The sequence below is a fragment of the Gobius niger genome, assembly GCF_951799975.1.
Source record: "Gobius niger genome assembly, chromosome: 11".
In the NCBI taxonomy this organism is placed as follows: Eukaryota; Metazoa; Chordata; class Actinopteri; order Gobiiformes; family Gobiidae; genus Gobius; species Gobius niger.
The window spans coordinates 16941031-16961817 of record NC_136862.1 but is presented as its reverse complement, the minus strand read 5'-3'; the positions used below and the strand labels follow the sequence as shown (position 1 = coordinate 16961817).

Genomic DNA, 20787 nt, shown 5'->3' with positions numbered 1-20787 from the left:
CTCACCCCCACTTCACTATACACAGTTTACATAGTCATTCCCTTTCGCCTGTACATGTTATCATTATCAAAGTATTATCAATAAATTTAAAATACATACAATTCTCTTTTCAATGCAATTATAGACGCCATCTTGATTGTACATACAGTATCATTTCCCACAGTTAGAGTCGGACAGTTCACTAATTTTTTTGTGTTTTTGTCTTCAACACCCGCCTAGCAAGTCATGAAGTGATGAAGTTACAACAAAGCAGACGACCTCAATTTTTATTAAACAAAAATGCATTGAGTGCTGCTTTGTCAAGTCATTGTACATTTTTTTTAATCTTTAAAAACCTTCTCAGACTCTTCAAGGGGCTTTACGGCCAACTGTTATGTCTGCCTGGACATGAGATTACAGATTATGGCGCAGTCACCAAATCTTCATAATCCCCAATTAGATAGTCACACTGAAGGAATAACAAAGAGATTATAAAAGATCATATGGTTACACTAATGGTTATAAAACTATAATACAAATGTATGAGTGGATTTGGCAATGCGGTTTGAGCACAAATTGCTGGCAGTTGTGTATCTTTATTATTATTTTTATTTTATTTTAAACAGACTCTAATTTAAATTGTTGTTCACATGAGTGTGCGGAGAAAGTCACACCTAAAACTTTGGCACCAGAGTATGGACTGGCGTTGTGTAGATATCCAACAAGAATGCTAAGAATGGAAGACACATTGTTTTCCAAGGCTGGTTTGAATTTTTCACAAGGAATGACACAAAATTATGAGATTTAAAAAAAAAACAATAAAATACTGGTAATTACAGTCAGGCACTTAAGTATCTCCCCTTTAGAAAGACTCCTGGTGAAGCATTTTTGTACACAATGTTCAGCTAATTTACTACCTTTTACCAAACGAATAATGCTTAAGGTTTATTTGACTGTGCAGGTAATGTATCTGCAACATTGCTAAGTTGTAAGCAAACATGATTTTTAAAAAAAGTATTACAATCTAAATGTGGGAAAAGCTACCAGTGTCAAAAAACACATCAAGAAAGCCTTCGTCTGTACCCTGTAGACGCACACCCAGATCCAGGAGGAAGAGTTTGACCCGTGTATCAAACTCTGGACCATTGAATCTGTAAACGTCACATGACCCGCCGTTGGGTACACCGTTCTCCACAAAATCTCGTAGCTGTTTAAAAGATATAATTTGGTGCAGTGTCTTTTCTTTCGCTGATTTTTATTGTCATCTCTAAATCGATTTATTCCTTTATTTTGGCTCTTGTTTTTTATTTTACAGCAGCAAATGTTCAAATGGAAGTAATGATCTATTTAAAAAAAAAAAAAAAACATTTTCAGAGACAGTTGAAAGTCAGATCTACAAAGTGTGGTATAATTTCTGTTCTTATTTTGCTTCACTTTTTTTGATCAAACCTCATTTTGATGCCCGACGATAAAACTACAGAGTGCTAACATTGTGGCTGTTGTAGTAAGTAGTAGGCACAGCAACTCAACAAAACAAGTTTTTTATAGTAAGGCAATTTGATTATGGTTTACTAATTTGTAGCATAAAGATTGAGTTTGACGTTGAGGTTCACAAATTGAGATACAACATTTTTTTGTCTTTTAACCCACTTGAAAATTATCCGTAAAAACAGCTACAATCAAAAATGAGGCACTTTATAAAAGAGTATATAGATATCTAGGCTATATAGTATTACTCATTATACTGTATGTATATTGGATATTTTATATACCGTAGAGTTGTAATGTGTCTCTTTATAGTAGTAATATGAAGAAATGAGGAAAGACGACCACAGTATGTGCAATAGTTCAGATCATTAAACTACTACTACTAAAGTACATACTGCAGGGGAATACTTAGTTTAAATAGGAAAAAAGGCAAAGTATTTTTTTCTGTGCCACACAATGGAAACAAAAGGCACATTTAGCATTTATCTCAATACATTTTGTTTTGATTATTATTCAGATTTGGTTTTAGAATAAGTGCTTTAAAATATGTGAAGCGGAAGTTTAAGTTTCCATTTTCCTGATGTAGTTCCACCATGTTCCTGCACGTGTAGTGTCAAAATGACCCTGTCCCATTGGTAACTCTTAAAATACCAATTCAATCCATTGTGTAGCACAGAGAGACTTTTCCGGAAGCAAAAGCTTACGAGGATGAGTAAAAGTACATTGTGGCTGCATTCCCTTTTTAACTTCAAATCAAAGTGACATTTGATGAGAACTGGAAAAAAATAATAATAATTGCTCCAACCTTTGTGGAGAAGTGAAAGAGTTTTGATATTCCCTGAAACCCTTTAAAAAATGGTTGATTGAGCACTGTGTCCGTATGAGTCTGACTGAAGTGCACAGTGCATATACGTCAACCTTATTGTCATCAAATGTCAAGCTAATTTGAAACAAAACCCTCACCTTTCATGAAAGTCTGTATGCATGCGTGTTTGGCACACATTTGGTTGAGCTGGGATGTCACTGTGTCGAGTGTAGTAGCAACAGAGAGGGCGGCGATACTCGGAGCGGTCACACTCGTGTTATTCGCAGATCCAAAAGGAGCAGGTCAGCAATCTGAAAATGTAAACAACAAGTGACCATTTTAAACTGAAACATGACATCCGGGCACTGAGAGAGTCTGACAGTGTGAACACCAGAGTTTTGTTTTAGGAATATGACGTTTCATAGGATTCCGATACATACTGTATGTTGTTGCCTTTGCTTTGGGCTAAACTGATTGATTGATTGATTGATTGATTGATTGATTGATTGATTGATTGATTGATTGATTGATTGATTGATTGATTGATTGAAAATATTGAATAACACTTCTTTTCTATTCTATTTGCAAGCTTGTTCCTCATTACTACAAATGGTCAACAAATGGTCAACACATTAATATAAAAACAGCAAGCTTGCAATTATTAATACCAATAAATTGCAAATCAGTTTCTCAATAAATTAGAAGTGGAATTCAACATATAAATGATCTATATAGTCATGAAATAGAAAAAGGAGATTTTATTGTTGGTTCTCAATCATTTTGGGTCATATGGTGAATAAATAATAATAATCACCCATATATCTATGTTTCTAAAATCATATTGATTGATCTTTACTTTTTTTTAGGTTTTAGACAAAATAGTTTATCTTGTCTATGTTTATCATAAACTATATTAATAAACTCAAATTAAACATACATTTTTCCTATCCTCTGCTATCTAATACAATTGTTTTTTTGACTCCAAAGTTCACTCCACTGTTACCCCATGGGTTTGGCTGGTAGGCCTCTTTATTAAAAAGAAAATAGTCCAATAATTGCAATCGACAAATTAAAATTCAATTCTTGACATAGTCCATTCTCTGTCTGTATATTTTTTGTTCTTCCACATACACATAAAAGGCTAAAAACACAACCGCATGAGGCACACCTCAGTCACCTATGTTGAAGAATTTACAAACATTTTAAATTCATTATATTTGTGCACATCCTAAATTAGTTCATTGGTTTTCAGGTGTTTTCTTTTTACCTTCCAAGTAACTGTAAAATAACTCAGAAATGTACAGCTGTGAGTTGTGCATGTTGTAACCCACTGTAGTGTTTCAAAATTTGCAGCTGTCAATAAAAATGAAAAGTGTAGAGGCTGTAAAACTACTGCTCTATGAACAGGACATTCTGATAATTCAAGATAAGACAAATATCATTATTGCATTTTGATGTTTTATGTCTGGCTCTTACCTTGACCTTCCTTTTTACTGCTCTGGTGTGCTCTCAGTTCTTCGGACTTGCAGAAATCAATACTGGCATAAGTGTTGAGGCTGGGGCCACTGCTGCTCCCTCCCGCGTTGAAGGGTCCAGCCTGAGGGCTTTCCTTTACGGCTAAGTCAAGGTCGATGTAGTTAAGGCCTTGCTGTGCAGATGAGGTGGAGGCTTGTGGTGCTGCAACAGGTGCTTGTCCATGTCGGTGGCTGGCTGCCTGGCTGCCCTCCGAAAAGTGAGTGCTAGAAGATGCAGGTTTGTGGGAAGGAGGAGAGCTATACTTGTCCGTATGGTGGCTACTACGTCCCTGTGCATCGCCTCGGACCAACTGACTGCTACGTTCAGGAGACTTTGAGTTTTTGTCTGTCGCTGGTATGGGGGAACCCGTGGACACTTTTGTTCTATATCCAAAGTTGCTCTCAGTTGCCAGAGGAGAGGGTGCAGTGTGTTTGCCTTTTGGGGTGGAGGAGGGTGAGCCCTGGGGGGTGTTGAAAGTGGACCGGACAGGAGTCGGGGGAGTGGAGGACTTCCCCAAATCCATGGTGACATATTCGGCAGGAACTGAAAGTGGAGCAGAGAAACTGCGGGGAAGATTCGCTAAGTTGCTGTGACAAAGGAGAGGCTGATTCACAGGACGTAGAGTGCCATGAATGAGAGAGTGTTCATGAGGCGCCCCTTCATGAACTGTATCATACTTATCTTCATTAAACATAATGCTGACATACTCACCCACACTCTGGGACACTGTGGGGGGCAGGTTCTCTTTGACACGAGGCAGGGTGTTTGCTTTTAACATGTCTGATCCACTCAGTGGACGACTCCTTCTCAGTTGCTTTGGGCTTTTACTGGACCCACATTTTTGGTGACGTCCATCTTTAGTGCTTGTACCAGCACTTTTGTACTCTATACCTGTCCTTAATACACTCAGTCCTCTCCCTGCTGATAGAGACTTGTCCTCTAGGCTCTCACTGCTGGCTGAACTGGAGGAGAAGGAGGAGGAAGACATGGAGAGTTGACAGCCTCCTGCAGGGCCCACTGTCATTTTGTTCCTTTTACTAAATCCCATGGCTCCTTTACTACTAGGATGATCGACGACTTTGCTGTCTTTCTTCTCATCCCCTTTGTTCAAATCATCCTCAAAGCGAGTATATAGAGTGTGTTGATAGGCTCTTGGAAGGGAGAAATAAGAATTGAACATTTTTGGCTGCATTTGGTTTTGCTCTGGGTGAGATGGAGGCGTGCTGCAGGCTGAGCGACTGCTCACAGGAGACACGTTCATGTAGTCACTCACTGCGCGGCTCTCCAGGCTGCCCCTCCCCTCCCACATGCTTAGCCCATGCAAGTCTGTGGAGCTGCTGCTGTTAGGAGACATGACCATATAGCCCTCTGTGCTGGGCTGCTGCATGTGACGAGGTGGAGAAACACTGTTGTTGGGGGTCATGGCCATGTATTCGTCCCCTCCTTTCTCAGATGTGCCCATAGTGAGAGATAGGGAAACTGGAGGAGTGACTCCAGGTAGCATTGACATGTAGCCACTATCCAGTGCCCGAGCCATAGCTCCCTGGCTCTTCTCACTCCTCTTCTTACCCTCCCCTGCATCTGCTCTGTCAGCACATTGTGACATAAATGTGTACTCCTCCTCCTCATCCTCCTCCTCCTCTTTTCGGTGTGGTGTGAGGCGTTCGTGAGATGCTAATGGTAAAGAAGATCTTTTACCCAGCAGTCTGTGTTCTGCTTCACACTCCCTACTCGATGATCGCCGCAAGATCCTACGGCCTTTGGAGCGATGATGTGAGTGCAGGAGGCCCTCTCGTTGTCCCATGACTATATAATTGGACAGTCCTTCTCCATGTTGCCCTGACAAACTTGGGACAAGCAGAGAGTGCTCCCCAGGACTAGAGCCATACTCATCGGATGAACCGTAATCACTGGGGGAGCCTGATATAGACACTCGCTGAGAGACTCGAGGGTAAGAGCAGATTGTCATACCTCCCACCGCTGCCCCCACCAGTCCACACTCGGAACCATGGCCAGAGCTGGAAGACAGGCTGGGGGCAGGGGAGGGCGCTGGGTTAGGAGTGTACCGTGCAAGGCTAAGGGTGATTTTAGCCGGGGTAGGTGCCCTTGTGGGTTTGGGCCTCAATGTGGGAGTAGTTGAACATGATCCATTAAGGCTTGGGCTTGAGCTGGCCCATGTTCCTTTCCCACTCGTTCCACTCTCCTCTGACCTTGCCCCGATGCTGGCTGTCCTTGCTCTCGGAAACCCATAGCGGGATGTGGGTGAAGTGCTTGTGCTGCTTCCTGGTGTCTCTGTGCGAGCGCGTCTGGAGAAGCCCACCTGGCTCGGGGGGAGGTTTGGATGATGGCGACGGCTGGGCACACTGATGGGGTTAGAGGCAGTTCCGCATGATGTGCCCACAGACTGCGATTTGCTGCGCTGTCGAAATTCTTCACTTAAGGCCTTCATGGCTTCCAGCAGGGTCTCATGCATATTCTGAGCCACTACAGAGTCGTCCACCTGCATCCAGAACTCTCCTGGACCAGTGATAGCAGAACGACCCACTTCTATAAAGAAAAAGTTCTCAGAGTGGCCACATCTGCGCACGTTCATTAACTGCAACACCACAGAGGCAACGTCTGAATTGAGTTTGACAAAGTTGACTGTCTTGTCAGTGAGGCACAGCCGGTAGATGCCCACCAAGTTTCTGGCATGTCCCAAACCTTTGGGCCACACCTTCACCTGCCATACTTCTTTAAAGGTTGGGATAGGAGATGGCGAACTGCATTCTCCACTACTGCCATAGTCGTCTGGGGTTTTACCTGAAAAACAAGACAAAAAACGTCACTAATAGATAACAAAACTAAAGAACTAAATTCACATACAGGCCTATCAGGAAGCCTATTTGTGATATGCACACGCCAATGGATGGTCACAAGGAAATTCAACTTAAAATATGTTTTGCACATGCGCAGTTTGACTGCAATAGGCTATTTTATTCTTAATATTCGGTTGAGACAAACGCGAACAAAATGGGGGACTCCAGCGTGCACCAGTGCTAATGGATTCACACTGTAGCGCACGAGCTGGGCAAGCCCTATCTGTCTGACAGAAACGCACGAGTCAAAACGGGGAGGGGAGAGGAGGGGGTGGTGTGTGGGGGGGTCTTTGGTGTCTCAAGCCTGGGCATAACAATGTAAATAAGGAGTTATCCAACGGAAATATATTTAACTGAGAAGGCGATGCCATCTCTCTCTACAGTAGCGGCGTGGAGCGCGAATGTAGGTTAGGCGAACGTAGCTAGAGCGAGGGCGAGAGAGAGAGAGCTGTGCAGAAAAACAACAACACGGCTCGAGCGGAGTGCACCGCGATAGGCTGCTACTATATGATGCGTCCCTCGCATGGTTGCTATATGCTCACTGCGCCATGCAAAATACACCGTCACAGCGAATGGGATGTGCCTCACTGAAAAATAAGCTTATTTTCAACATGTAGCAATGCTATTTAATGCACCTATTGAGCACTATAATACACTGCAGCTCAATACAAATATTTAGATGCAAATTGCGCAAACAGAGGGTTAATGAACCTAGTGCCCAAAGCCCAACCACAGCGTCCACATTTCAGTGTTTAGGGTGAAATAAACCAGACATGGAGGTAAAATAAGTCTGTGCCTGACACATTTGTGCTCAAACAGCCTAGAGCAGGTCAGGCCTGATGCAAAACCATGCACTCCAACCACATCTCAACACTGATGTCTTACAGTTGCACTGGAGGTCCAGCATCGCTTGGTACCACTCGTTTTGGATCTCCTCGCTGTCCGCCGCTATGGCAAAGCTCTCACTGCGGGTATAAAGCACTATCATGTGCTTGTTTTTGGAGTCGGCCCGCTTATTGATGTTAAAGCAAGTATCCAGACTGAGCACTTTTTTGGGCACTGGTGATTTACTGCGGAATTTCTTCTCGTTCTCATAGTACTCCAAGCGAGCGGGACCATGCTCAGAGGCCGCCCTCAGCACGAAGAAGCGCCGGTGCATTGATTTATGCTTGCGGAGATACCCGCTTTTCTGGACGTCCTCATAGCTCTGCAGCTCTGCTGCCTGGTTCTCCATGACCAAGGCGGAACGAGACCACCGCAAGCCGATAAATATCACCTAGACCGCCCCAGTCCACGCGGTTCCCTTAGGAAGCATCCCTCGTCCTCATCATATCCACATCCAGGAGTCCATATGACAGAAAACTGACTGCTGCAGGTTTGGCGTTCATATTGATGAGAAGTGGTCCGCGCGCGGCTACCGGACCGTGCACGCGGGGTCCACGGTGCTCGTCCTGCAGCCCTGCCCAGTCCTGCACGGTGCGGTCTCCTCCACCTGTCTGACTCTGAGGATGCCCAGTCTATTCGAGCGCCAACAAAAGCGCAGCAGGCACCGCGAGACTTCCGCGCATTCCTTCACAATAATGTATTTACCGAGCACTGTGCAGTTGAAGTTAGGACGTGATTGTAAATAATGAGAACAACCTAAGCCTAACGGCCTATGTGATTGTCTTGTTAGATTAGGCAGGTTGGACACATAGAGGGACATGGGCTATTGTGTGGGAAAGGATAAAACGAACATTGATGTCAACATGACTTACTTTATCACCAAACATAGATCCAATAGCTTCGCTTAGACTGTGAAGAAACCTCTGTCCCTAGAAGCTATTCATTCTCTTATTAAAATACACGCCTCTGGTCGCGCGGAGCAATAACAGTTTTAGTGCTGACAGACTTCCGCTCTCACTGCACATGAATGCCGCTAACTTGACTTCACCGTGCTCCAGACTGGCACCTCGGAGCCGGTGCCAGTCATATGTGAGGGGTTGCGCAGAGGAACATCATGTACAGCGCATTCACGAGGTCCAAAAGGTGTTGACGCACACGCGCTGGGTCCACGCGCTCGGCTCAACAATGAGGTTCACTGTTGTTCCGCGCGCGTAAAGACGCGAGGAAAAGCACCGCAGAGCTCTGCTATGAGGCTTTTGGGGTTACAGTCACTGAGGAGGATCTTTGGTCACTCACTGAAATAGTTTATCATCATAATGCATCATTTAGCTGATTTACTGATTTATAAAGATGTCTCACCTCTGGTTTGGAAAGGTGTGAAGTCGTTGGTTTTTTCGAATTCCAGTGAGTGGCTGTAAAGAATAGGCTAATTTTATTTTGAATCAACAGGTTTGTAATGGGCGTTTATGAATTTGCCAATAACAGTAACAGATTATTTAAGACAAAAATGAATTTTACAAGAGGACTTATGTAGGAGTGTTCCTTGTGAATTACTGTGGCAACCTGTTGAGTTGATCTCTTTGACGTTTTTGCAAAAAATGAGTTGCAGGGAGTTGTAAAAATAACTTCTGGCTTATCAAAGTATTGGGGATGATACATAGGCTTATCTTTGTTTTGTGTTTTATAACAAATGACACAGATGTAGCTTATCTGGCACATCATCTTTAAGCAGAACAAGGTAGATCAACATGTGCACAGTATTTACACTAACACAATAAATATTTATTTACAGAATCATAATACACACCCCATCTCAGTCCATTTCTATACAGAAGCCGTACCTCTTTGGCAAATCGAGTTAGACCACAGAGTGATTTTGTACTTTATACAATATACCATGTAGCCTTGTACATTTTCATTGCAAGATTTATCCACATTCCACTTCGTTGTTGTTGCTACCTCTTCACCACATGTTTGCCAAGTGTAGGTTGTAGGCTCTAAGTCACAGGTAGGACAGATGTGTCCGTCGTGTAAAAAAGGGAAAAATATCTCCAGTTTGAAGAATCCCATACCGTGACAGTGTAGCTTGTTGCTTCAGTGATGTCAGAGCTATGAAAAACATGCTTCAGAAAGTCAGTCTTGTTTGGTCGTTTGGTGTCCAGCCCCTTAACCCTGCAGTGCACAAAACATACTAACTGTGCTGCTCTAATGTACAGTACAATTCTCCAAGGCCAAAAAAATGAATGAGAAGTGCCTTCCTTGTCCATGAGTCGCTTCCTGTGCTTTACGCTGTCCACACACTTCGGAAGAACAGACTGTGACTCCAAGTTTAAACTGTTGGGCTGCACTTTGAACAGAAGAAACTTTATTACTGCATACATATCTTAGGGATACTGCGGTTTCTAAGCAAATCCTTTATTTCAGAAAAGACTTAAATTAATGTCTGCCTTTTATTTCAGTTAAAATGATCATCCTTATGTACTCATACCAACTACTGATTTATAAACTGCATTAGCTGTTCTTTTAAGTGGATCACTCTTTGAATTGTGTGAAGTCGGAGGTGACTTGGATGACGATGCAGAACTCCGGGGTTCCTTGCAAGTGTTCATTGCCATTAGAGCATATTGTGAGGTTTTTCTCACATGGCAGTCACTCATGTCCTTGTTTTCCACAGCACAGTTTTTACGGGAGCTTGTTTTATTACAAAAACAAAAGGAAAAAAAAGAGCCACTGTCTGTTTATCCCATCTTTTTCTGTCGATCCAAAAATTTCTGTCGTCTGTCTACTGGGATTTCATCTACGCAAATGCCGTGGTTGCTTCCCCTGCAACAACAGAATTCAGATATTCATGACTGCTTCAACACTATCCATCTCCTCGTGTATTCAGCCATTATGATTTTAAACAAGTTACCAAAAATATGTATCAGAGCATACACTTACCCTTGAAGGTCTGGAGGAATAGGCAGTGGCTTTGTGAAGTCCTCTCTCCCCACTAACCAGTAAGTGTGCTCAATGCCTTTCCCCTGAAATGAAGATGTATTTCAATTTGACTGCACACGACCAGGGATGAACATGATAAACACGCTCACCTTCAGCTCTGTCAGGCCTCTTGTGGCAATCTTGTATCCTAGGTTCAAGCTCCTCAGAACATCGACCGTGCTCTGATTGACATGAATTCTGTAAGCTGAACACAAATATTATTTGAACCATGCGCCCTGGTCATATTCCTAAAACACCACCAGGGGGCATTGCGCTCAAGCGAAATGATTGTTGTGTCAAAATAAATCATAGACAGATAAATCATCAAGTAATAATTCAAATCAGTACATCAGCAATGTGCCACGGTCTATGCTGAAATGTATGTGTCAAGTGTGGGGAACTGTGGCCAAAAAGTTAAAGACATTTCAAAGAAACTTCACATTGGGCTTTAATTCTTCTGATAGTCTTAAGGGATTAGTGCCAAGTGCAGGCCCTGTTTAGCCTCAAGCTGCACTCTTCCCTTCACCTGCCATATATCATTGTGTAGGTTTTTAACCAACTGGAATATCGTCACGTATTACAACAAAATGATCTATTATGTGTCCGCCTGGTACTCACGCAACCCCGTAGACTCCATTCGTGATGCAGTGTTGACGGTGTCTCCAAACAGGCAGTATCGAGGCATAGTGAGGCCCACTACTCCAGCCACTACAGGGCCTGAAACACAGCGCACAAAGTTTACACTCAATGTACATCTGTAAAAAAAACACATACTCTGCACTTAGTTGTAGTTCTCATACGATGAATATGAAATACAGTGCACAGTGTGTTAAGTGGATGACACCACCTCTAAGTGGATAACGTTCAGTGTTCCAGGAATAGTTTCCAGACGAGGATAAACAAAGTAAAAATACTTCTCTCCCTCAGCTGCTTGAGAAGTTGTATTACGTGTTCTTGTGAAATACCTCTATACACATTTGTATATTTCTGATACCTCGGGCATGAAACAGAAATTACTACGCCCTAATGAAAGGTCAGCAGTTATAATGTTTTACCGACAGACTCTTTTCTTGAAGCACATACCCGAATGGAGGCCGATCCGAATCCTGACTCTGAGTTCAGGCATGTGCCTCATCTTGAATGTCCCAATGCAGTGTAGGATGTCCAAAGACATGTTGGCCATCTCTGCTGCATGACGAGTGCCGTTCCTGTTCGGTACCCCTGAAGCCACCATGTAAGCATCTCCAATAGTTTCCACCTGAGAGACAGCATTACGAACAAAGTAATCATGATTTCATTATGATATATCTATAGATTAGCAAACGATCGAGGTTTCCACTTACTTTATAAACGTCATGTAATCCAATGATGGCATCAAAGCAGGTATAGAGGTCATTAAGTAGGTCGACTACCTCAATGGGCTCGCTTAGAGCTGAGATAGTGGTGAATCCCACAATATCACTAAAGTACAGTGTAACGTCATTAAAATGCTCTGGTTTAACGGGTTTGCCAAGTTTCAGAGCCTGAGCCACCGTCCTGAGAGAGAAACACTCATGTCAAACCAATACTATCACATCAGGAATATCAAACTCTATTGGTATCATATGTGAAAATATTGAGATGCTATTTGACAAAAATGTTGACAGATATCAAAGACTCACTTTGGCAACATCTGAGCCAATAGTTTGTCAGTCTTCTGCCTTTCTACCTCCAGCTCTTCAGTCCTCTCTCTGATCAAATCTTCCAGATTTGAGGAGTACTGCTCCAACATGCGCAGCATAGAGTCAATGATATTCGTCTTCTTTCCCTTTGTGATATTCTTGAACTAAAAAATAAAGTGTATTGTTTGTCATGAGTTCATGTGCCATTGTCAGTAGGGCTGCATGGTTTTGGGGGGAAAAAAAAACTTCATAGCAAATTTTCTAACAATGAAAGCGAGTTTATGATATAAAAGCAATAATCTGTTAAGTTTGTACATTATAAACAGTGCAAGAGCATAAACCTATAGACTAAAATTCAACCCACTAAACTAAAACAAGATTCCTGTGCATTTCAGAACGCTTTATGTACAAAACCTGCTCGCCCTGTAGGGTGGACCTCAGTAAACAAGACACAGCGAGGGATATTATACTGCCTAGGGCTGCTTGGTTAAAGGAAAAATAATAATCACAACTTCTTTGAACAATTTAAAAAGTGCAAATTACACATGAACTGCCATAGGACCTGTGGGCACACCATGAGGGGGCGGCAGCGCAGATGAAACTCACGTTATTTTGTAATTCATTTATGTGATAATGATTGATTGCTCTTCCCTATCTAAATAAGTGCTATCACTGCGATTTAGACAAGTGCATCTATTCAAATTGCAATTTCGACAAAAATGTGATTAACTGTACAGTCCTGATTGTTAGCACATTTATTTACCTGTTTGAAAATGTCCTCAAAGTTGGGCCTTTTGTCGGGCTCCTCGCTCCAGGCCTGTTTCATCACCTGTATCACTTCTAGCGGGGCTTCATCCACAGATACCGTTGGTCGACATAAGGGTGGCGGCTCTCGGACCTTACCAATAATCTCTACCATCACAAGAGACAAAATCATGAAAAACTGTTTATCGTCTTGAGTGTGATTTGTTTCGGTGGTTTACTCACCTTTCGCCGGCATGTCTAGCATACAGAAAGGAGCAGAGCGGCTGATAACTTCCTGGACAATTATAGCAAAGCTGTACACGTCTCCAGGATAAGTGCCTCTTTTTCTTGCTGTGGAATTCCGAAGAAGCTCGGGAGACGTCCAAAACAAATCTAAAGAGAATAAAATAGAAAATATGATAAGAAATATAATTGCATATCGTCTTCAATTAGTGACTCACCCTCAGGTTTATCTTCTTCGGTGTAAATACTCTGATTCAGTAATATTTCATTAAAGCCATAGTCCGTGACCTTAAGCACAAAGCGACCATCAACCACACAGTTCCTGGACTTGAGCCGCCCATGAATGATGTTTCGGTGGTGCAAGTACTTCATCCCCTGGAGACATTTAAAAGAAATGCATTAATTTCAAAAGGAGCAACTCAACATAAACAATTCAACAATCATCCAGTCTCGTACCCGAATCAGATCCATCAACAGAGAAGATTTGAACATCCAGTCTAGCCTCACGTCCTCATTCCCGAGAAGATCTTCCAGGCTTCCTCTAGAGCAATGCTCCGTAACAATGCCAAAAATCTCAGAGTCAAAAAACAGACCCAAAAACAGGTTCAGATTCTCGTGTCGCATGTCCCTGAGCTGAAAACAAAGAGAAAACATCCTATTTTGCATTTCTTTAAATCTTCCTAGTTGCACTTGCAGGTAGTGTCATTTATTATATCACTTACATGAACAAAGATATCCTCTGTTGAGCTAAAGACCGCTTTGACACCTCTGGGACATTTCTTAAGCCATACCCAATCGCCCTGGGATAAACAAATGAGAAAATTAGAAATACAAACAATAAATCCAGTGATCAAAAGGATGTGTCATACCTCAAAAACAGCAACATTTGAGCTTTCAGGGGAGGAGGCCATGTAACTCCTGCCTGACACAGAGTGGTGAGGGGTCTTCACATCGAGCTGACTCTTCAAAATGCTTTCATCTGTGATTTTCTGCACAGGTCAGAGTTTACGCACAGCTCATTACACAAATGAAATTTAAAAAAAAAAAAAAAAAAGCAACAAAGCAACTTACCCTTTTGCTAATCTGAGTGTTGATGAAAATCAGGTCGTCCAGCGTCAGGACCACTTTGGTGGGGCCACCACTACTGTCTGTAAAAGTGAACCCAATGCGTCCACCTCGCCTTAAAAATAAACACAATTACGGCACATTAGCCAATGCTCCAAATCTTTTTCATTGGACGACCCCAACATCCTTCTCCAACCTGACAGTATAAAATTAATATTAGGACGATTTAAATAACTGATATTAATGGTTAGTAAGGATTAATAATCATAATTATCCATGAAAATTCAGGTTGGACCTCTTTGGGGACCTCAGGCTGTGAAACACTGGCTTACATGGATACAAACATCTTGATATGCTTACTTGATCCGTAAAGCCATGTTAATAATTGCTCCTCCGATAATTGCAGAGAAGAATATGAACAAGAACAACTGCATGACGGGGTCCATTCCTATGATGACAAAAAGAATAAGTTACAGGCTACACGAATGCTTTGAGGCCTGTGTTTAAAACGAGCATTCACCTGAACAGGCAAAATATGGACTGAACCAGCAACTTGAATCTGTGTATGGAGTGCTGCCTGCAAAGTGTATGGAGCGGCCGAGGTATTTCAGGCTCCCAGTCCTTCCGTCGTTGTGTATGGCCTCCAGGGAGTGCGTGGAGTAGAAAGTTGTGCCCATGCCGTTGTAGTCCAGCACTACGTATCGTGCTTGCATTCCTTTACCGTTTTTACCAGCTCTTAGGTATTGGTTGAAGCCTTGAAACTCAAAGTCCCCGTCACCGTAGCCAATGACATCCGCACTCACCCACCGGCCACTACTGGCTCGAACTTGCTCTACTGACATGGCCGTGAAGTATAACATGTTGTAAATGGTGCCAAAGAAAGGAGATACCTGAAAAACATGAGTAAAGACATGAAAAAAGCTGTTTTCTGATGAATTGTTCAATGTGTTAGCGATAATGACCCACCTGTTCTGGCTCAGAGCTGCTGCGAATCTCAAAGGTATTTTGTGCGTCTTTGAAGGCCTCAAAAAAGTTCTTCTTTCCAGAATCCATAGTGATGGTGAGGACCCCATCATAAGCTTTTCGCAGCCTGGTGTCATTGGCAAATATTGGGTAGGACACGTCCTTGTAGGGAAGTGCGTACAGGAGAGCATCATAGGGGATGAAAATGTAGCCACGGTCGATCATACGCATGTCCAAAGCTGTGGTCAAGAGCTGGTGCTGGGCCTGGCCTCCAATCAGGACAGAGGGCATGCACATGACGATCACTGCATAGAGAGAGACGATACATGGTCACACACAGCGCTGCTTATATTGGTGGGACTGGGTGTGTTCAGACTCACCTCGCACGCGGTCCGTCTCCCTCACTCGGGTCAGAGCTCGTTGAGGTCCATTGTTTTGTTTCCGCATCACCACCACAGGTTTAACAGGCAGGCCAAGCTCTCTGAGAGAAGATGCCAGCTCCTGCCCTGTGGCCTCCCAAATATCACTATCCTCTGATATTATAGCCACATGTGCCCACTTGAAGTACCGCAACACATTGAAAAGAATTTGGGATGATAATGGCAATGGTCGCAGAAAATTAGGGTGCAGATGTTCCATGTGTGGCTTGAGACAGGCCCAGGAGAGTAAGCCTGTGTCCCACTGTTTAGCATACAGAGCTGCAGCAGAGCAGTACCCTGGGTTGGCTGGTCCCAGGAAAGCAGAACCATAACCCTCCATCTCTCCAAAGCGGGCCAGAGCCCGAGATGATTGACAGTCCTCTGTGATCAGAGTGTAGTCATACCAGTAACCTTTGTTCAGATAGGGGTCTTTGTTGATGCGAGCGATGGCAAGGCGTGCTGCTACATCAGGAAGGGCTTTGGAGTATAGGATATCACATGTCCATGGTCCAACCAGGGCCATTTTGAAGGTTGTGGCCCAAGCTTGACACGGTAGAAATGATAAAAATATAACAAAGAGTAGAAACCAGTTTTTTAACCAGTTTGTAGCCTGTTGCACTCGGGATGATGGCATCTGCGGTGTTACTGATAATAAAAATGATTTGAGAAAACTATGCTGACAACAGTTCCTTCTGTGGTGTAAATACAAAGCTCTTTTCTGCTTTTGGTCCATGGAGGGCTGATGGTGCCATCGTGGGTGGAAAGAGAGGTTGTGCAGGAGCCGGGGGTCACGATGACTCTCCATATTCTCACTTTAATTTTAGAGGATGATTAGCTGTGACAGCCGCTCTCTCTGTACAGGGGATGGTCTCCTTTGGCACTAACACGTTTGTTGTTCAGCAACGCAACCCCAAGCCATGACTGCAATGGACAAAGCAAGACATTAGCAACATAATCTTACAGAGACAGACTGAACACCTGCACCTGGATGAACCAAGGACACTGACACGGTGCCAGCAAACGTCTTCGAATCTCGTCAACAGAGTGCGTTTAGTAAGCTGATTAAGTCTGTTGAGGACAAAAAGTTTAGAAATTTGGAGCCAAGTAACGCAGAGCAAATTCTGGACTTTGTGTCCTTTTGCTGTCTTTTCAGTGTTTTCTCTGACTCTCTTAAATAGACATCAGTCTTTAGCTTTCGCTTCAGAATTCAATGTGTAAAGAAATCCACGAACATTAGGTTGTTGTTTGATATTATTCTGCACTAGTATTTATTTCTCATTTATCAGAGGGCAATTATCAATCAGTTCATCAATCATGCAGGATTGGTATTTCATGACAATTATCAGCATCATATTGAGCATTTCACATTCATTGTAACATGTCCCTATTCATGCTCCTTTGCGCTGATGTATGCTGTAATATACAACACATAAAGATTACAGTTTAACCTACATCTTTATGAGGGTCCTCAAGGGGCTGACAAGCCTCCTTACAGGGCTAATGCTGACAATGGCTTAACTTTGCTAATAGGTTAAGCCTATGCTTCAAAATTCTAACTCTGCTCTCTCAAAGCACTTAAAACATCAAAAGGTCACATTAGTGTGGAAAAAGCCACAGCTTTACTTGGGTTTAGTTTGGGTTCATCTTCAATTCAATTCAATTCAATTCAATTCAATTCAAATAACTTGAATTATCCCTGGGGGGCAATCAGAATCTAAACGTAAATGTAATGGCCATCGACACAATCCATGTTGTATATTCTCACATTCTCCAGAAAGCATCTCTCAAAAATCTCCAAAGTTCTTACCTGAGCAAAATCTCCAAGGTTTCATGTCTTCTAGTTCTAGTTGAATAGCACCATTTGAGTTCCTGGTGTGCCAAGTGTGCAGCAGCGATCCTCTTCTACGAAAAATATCATTGGTAAAAATTATACATCCTTATACATCCTTTGGACTAGGACTAACCCCAAACCACAGTGCAGCCGTGAGAAGAGGCACTAGGCCTACTGTGCCCCTCACACTGGTTCAAAAAGGTCTTGGCAATGAGCTGGTGGTGGCTAACAGGTAAAAGGAAGAGTGGAAGCTTCGACTTCTCAGCCTTCCTTAGCTCTTAATCTTCATCACCGATCAGGGGGTGGAGGCACTCGGGAAAGTATCACTAGTATAAATGGTAGTAATACATAAAAAAAAAGGTTTGCAGCTTTTCAAAATCTTACTGTAGTATGAAAATGAACGTGTGCCTCCGATAATGATTTATTGAAAATGTAAATAGGAGGTCTGGTCTGCTCAGCCATGAATGGTCCTCTTACATAAAAAAAAAAAATCCTACATACCTGGAGTTAAGCCTTCCACGTGTCTGTTGCCTCATGTAACCCTGTGTGGCTACACAAACTCCACGCACTGTCATAACATGGCGCTAGTATTAAATATGAATCGCACACTTGATAAATAATAATTCTATTACTGAACACAAAAATAAAAACCTTTGCGAGGCAATTAGACAAACACAAAGATGTTGAATGAGATGATAATACGTATCCAAGTAATGTATCTGCTTCTGTATGAATATTACAAGTGTGAATAAATGCTATAGTCAGATTACGATGTGAGCTAAAGGCTGAAGAAATATTTCTGAAACTCCCATGGGCTGGTATAGGGTTTAGTGCAACCCTACAACTGGATTACCATACATTTCTTTGAGAATATTTTGAACAGTGTTATGTTAGAATAAGCAGAGTGTTGGAGTTTTGAGAACTTGCATTGTGAACAGAATGCTCATAGTAAAAGCAGGAGAATGCTGTTGCCCTAATAGAACCCTGTTGAAGTAATCAGATTAGTTAGGTGAGGCTGTGCTAAACTGATCGCTGCCTCAAGCCTCTTAGCAACATCTCTGACAGAGACTGACAGAGATCACCGCAACACAAGGTCACCGCACAGCACAACGCGACATTATAGGAGTCTGATATTTAACTTCAGATGCTGAGCAGTGTGGCTCATGAAGTAACTGACTGTAATTAACATATTTCTATAATCAACTGAAGAGATGATTTTTATTTGCACTTGATTCCATTCAGTGTGATTTTACCATCTTTTGTTGTCTGGGTGGATGCAGAGTTTGTGAGTAATTACTTACAGTGCATTCAAAGTTGGTCAAGTAATGAGAAGACTCCTGGAATCGCCCACGATCTCTGGTGATGCGTTTGTCAGGGATGATTAATCTAACTCAGCGTCAGGACAGGGGAGGAGCTAAGATGCTGGCCTTCTTGATGACCCGACTTAATTGATCAGCTGATATCAAACTGCCCTTGCAGGACCTGTGACATCACCAGATCAGCAACTCGGATGGGTTTAAGAGCGTTCCCTGAAAAAAAGCTTTTGTTAAAAATGTCCACCTGAGTTTAGAGACATCAAAGGGTTAATCTGGTTTATTCTCAGTTTGGGCCCAACACAAAAATAACAGAAAAAACAAAAGACTTCATAGTCATAGATTAGTTGTAGTAACTGCTGCTTACATCACACTCAGAAGGCCTCTTTCTCTGCCACAGTCAACAAGAGTTAGCATTTTCTCTTTTTCTATTATTGCAGGTTTAAAGTGTGAAGCCACAAAGAGAGTTCGTAGGTTGGGCCTTCATCTTTTCAAATTAACCCTTTACCCAACATTGACAATAACTAATGACATTTTGCCATCTGTTCCCTGCAAGCTACAAACATTTTTGAAATTTTAACTTATTAGTGCCACTGTGCTCTCGGGTGCTTACCTGAACCAGTTCCAAACAGGATGATATGTTTGAGTAAGGACTAGAGATGAACCAATCCAGCTTTTCTACCGATACTGAGAGTCTGAGTATTAACCGATACCAAGAGTTTGTTAAAAGTGGCTGCTGCGGGTGAAAAAGTCAATGACCCTCTTCTTTCCATTTCCAAATCAATACAGTCTTATATTTTCTTGCCAACTAGACATTATCAATCATCAATTACCTATATTAATGAACTATAATGGAAAAACATTAAACAAGGATCACTGGACTAAATGTTCTTGGCTATATGAACTATGTTATCAGTTATTCTTTAACAGCATTTCATAAACTAAATTACTTTGGCCAATCTAGTAGTGGCCAATACTATTTTATTGATCCAATCATAGTTTCTGTCCCAGTCTTGATTATTTGTTGCATTAGCTGCTTAACTGCTACATTAACCACAGGTTAAAAGTAACTAACCTGGATTGAATTCTCCAGGTTCAGGGATTGAAAATGAGGGACAGCATGTGCCCATATTCACTTAGACTAAGTTAGTGAAAGTTGTGTTTTTAAAAGTCAAAACAGATATGGGTTCAGTATTGAATATTTGGAATTGATGCCTGATATAGTATTTTTCGTATTAAACGTCACGCTGTGGTGAGCTAATAAAAAAGCTGGTGAGCATTCAGTTATGTGGATCTTTTGTTATTTTCACATAACTAAAAGGGTAATCACATGGAAATGATGGACATCTTTAATAAACCCATGGTTCAATTCTTAAGTCAGAATCTCTCCTGGAGTTCAACAAAACACATAAAAGCTACAATGTTAAAGAAGTTTGAAGTACTTGGATATGAATAATGTGGGATATTTGATTTAAACAAACATGAATACGATGATTTGTTTCTTTTTGACCATCTGTAAACATTCCTGAATACGACGGTTCGGTATTCTATATATTGTTAGCTGAATATAGAAAACAAAAACATCTGTAAATACTGTAAATACATATAAGACTGTAAATATGTGTATGTAGACATATATACATACATACCTTTTTTTCAAAAGACAGCGGTGTAAAGTGTAAAGTGTGAAGTGACAAAAGGGGCAGATATTATAAGACTTGTTCTTCTCCTCTGCCCTGTTTCATTCATACTTTCTTGGCTTGGCGGTTTTATCGTGATTGTGTGACATCACTTTGAATGAAATAAATAAATAAAATGAAAATGGTAATTAATGAAATCGTTATTGTCAGTAGAATATATGGTAATAATGTGGAAAAAGAGCTGCAAAATGCTTAATCTCTGATCTCCACCATGATATTTCTATTCTATTAATATGTTATCAATATGCAGTGAAATAAATACAAAATACAATGCAATTTCTACTATATATTTAAGCAACAATTTTCCAGTACAGACTTATATCATCCATGCCTTACAAC

General features: G+C 41.8%; 2 protein-coding genes across 2 annotated transcripts; both read right to left on the bottom strand.

Moving 5' to 3' along the window:
- Positions 1-2085: 2085 nt before the first annotated feature.
- On the bottom strand, positions 2086-8167 carry LOC306969973 (insulin receptor substrate 1-B). The gene is made up of 3 exons (XM_079565781.1): positions 7531-8167; positions 3749-6589; positions 2086-2583 (listed from the first exon to the last, which is right to left on the bottom strand). The coding sequence occupies exons 1-3, from the start codon at positions 7877-7879 to the stop codon at positions 2576-2578; spliced, it is 3198 nt and encodes a 1065-aa protein (XP_079421907.1). The 5' UTR covers positions 7880-8167; the 3' UTR covers positions 2086-2575.
- A 2079-nt stretch (positions 8168-10246) lies between these two features.
- gucy2d (guanylate cyclase 2D, retinal) lies at positions 10247-16409 on the bottom strand (the record flags this gene model as incomplete). Its single annotated transcript, XM_079566238.1, has 18 exons — positions 10247-10353; positions 10471-10553; positions 10620-10714; positions 11128-11226; positions 11593-11767; positions 11853-12045; positions 12171-12334; positions 12934-13082; positions 13158-13307; positions 13376-13532; positions 13614-13790; positions 13880-13957; positions 14027-14146; positions 14229-14337; positions 14583-14670; positions 14743-15112; positions 15189-15490; positions 15566-16409. The coding sequence occupies 18 exons, from the start codon at positions 16407-16409 to the stop codon at positions 10269-10271; spliced, it is 3438 nt and encodes a 1145-aa protein (XP_079422364.1). The 3' UTR covers positions 10247-10268.
- Positions 16410-20787: the final 4378 nt, after the last annotated feature.

Coding starts and splice junctions, on each gene's coding strand:
- LOC306969973 (XM_079565781.1), bottom strand. CDS start 7,879: ATGGAGAACCAGGCAGCAGAGCTGCAGAGCTATGAGGACGTCCAGAAA. Junction 6,590..7,530: donor GCTGGACCTCCAGTGCAACT/GTAAGACATCAG, acceptor CTTGTTTTTCAG/GTAAAACCCCAGACGACTAT.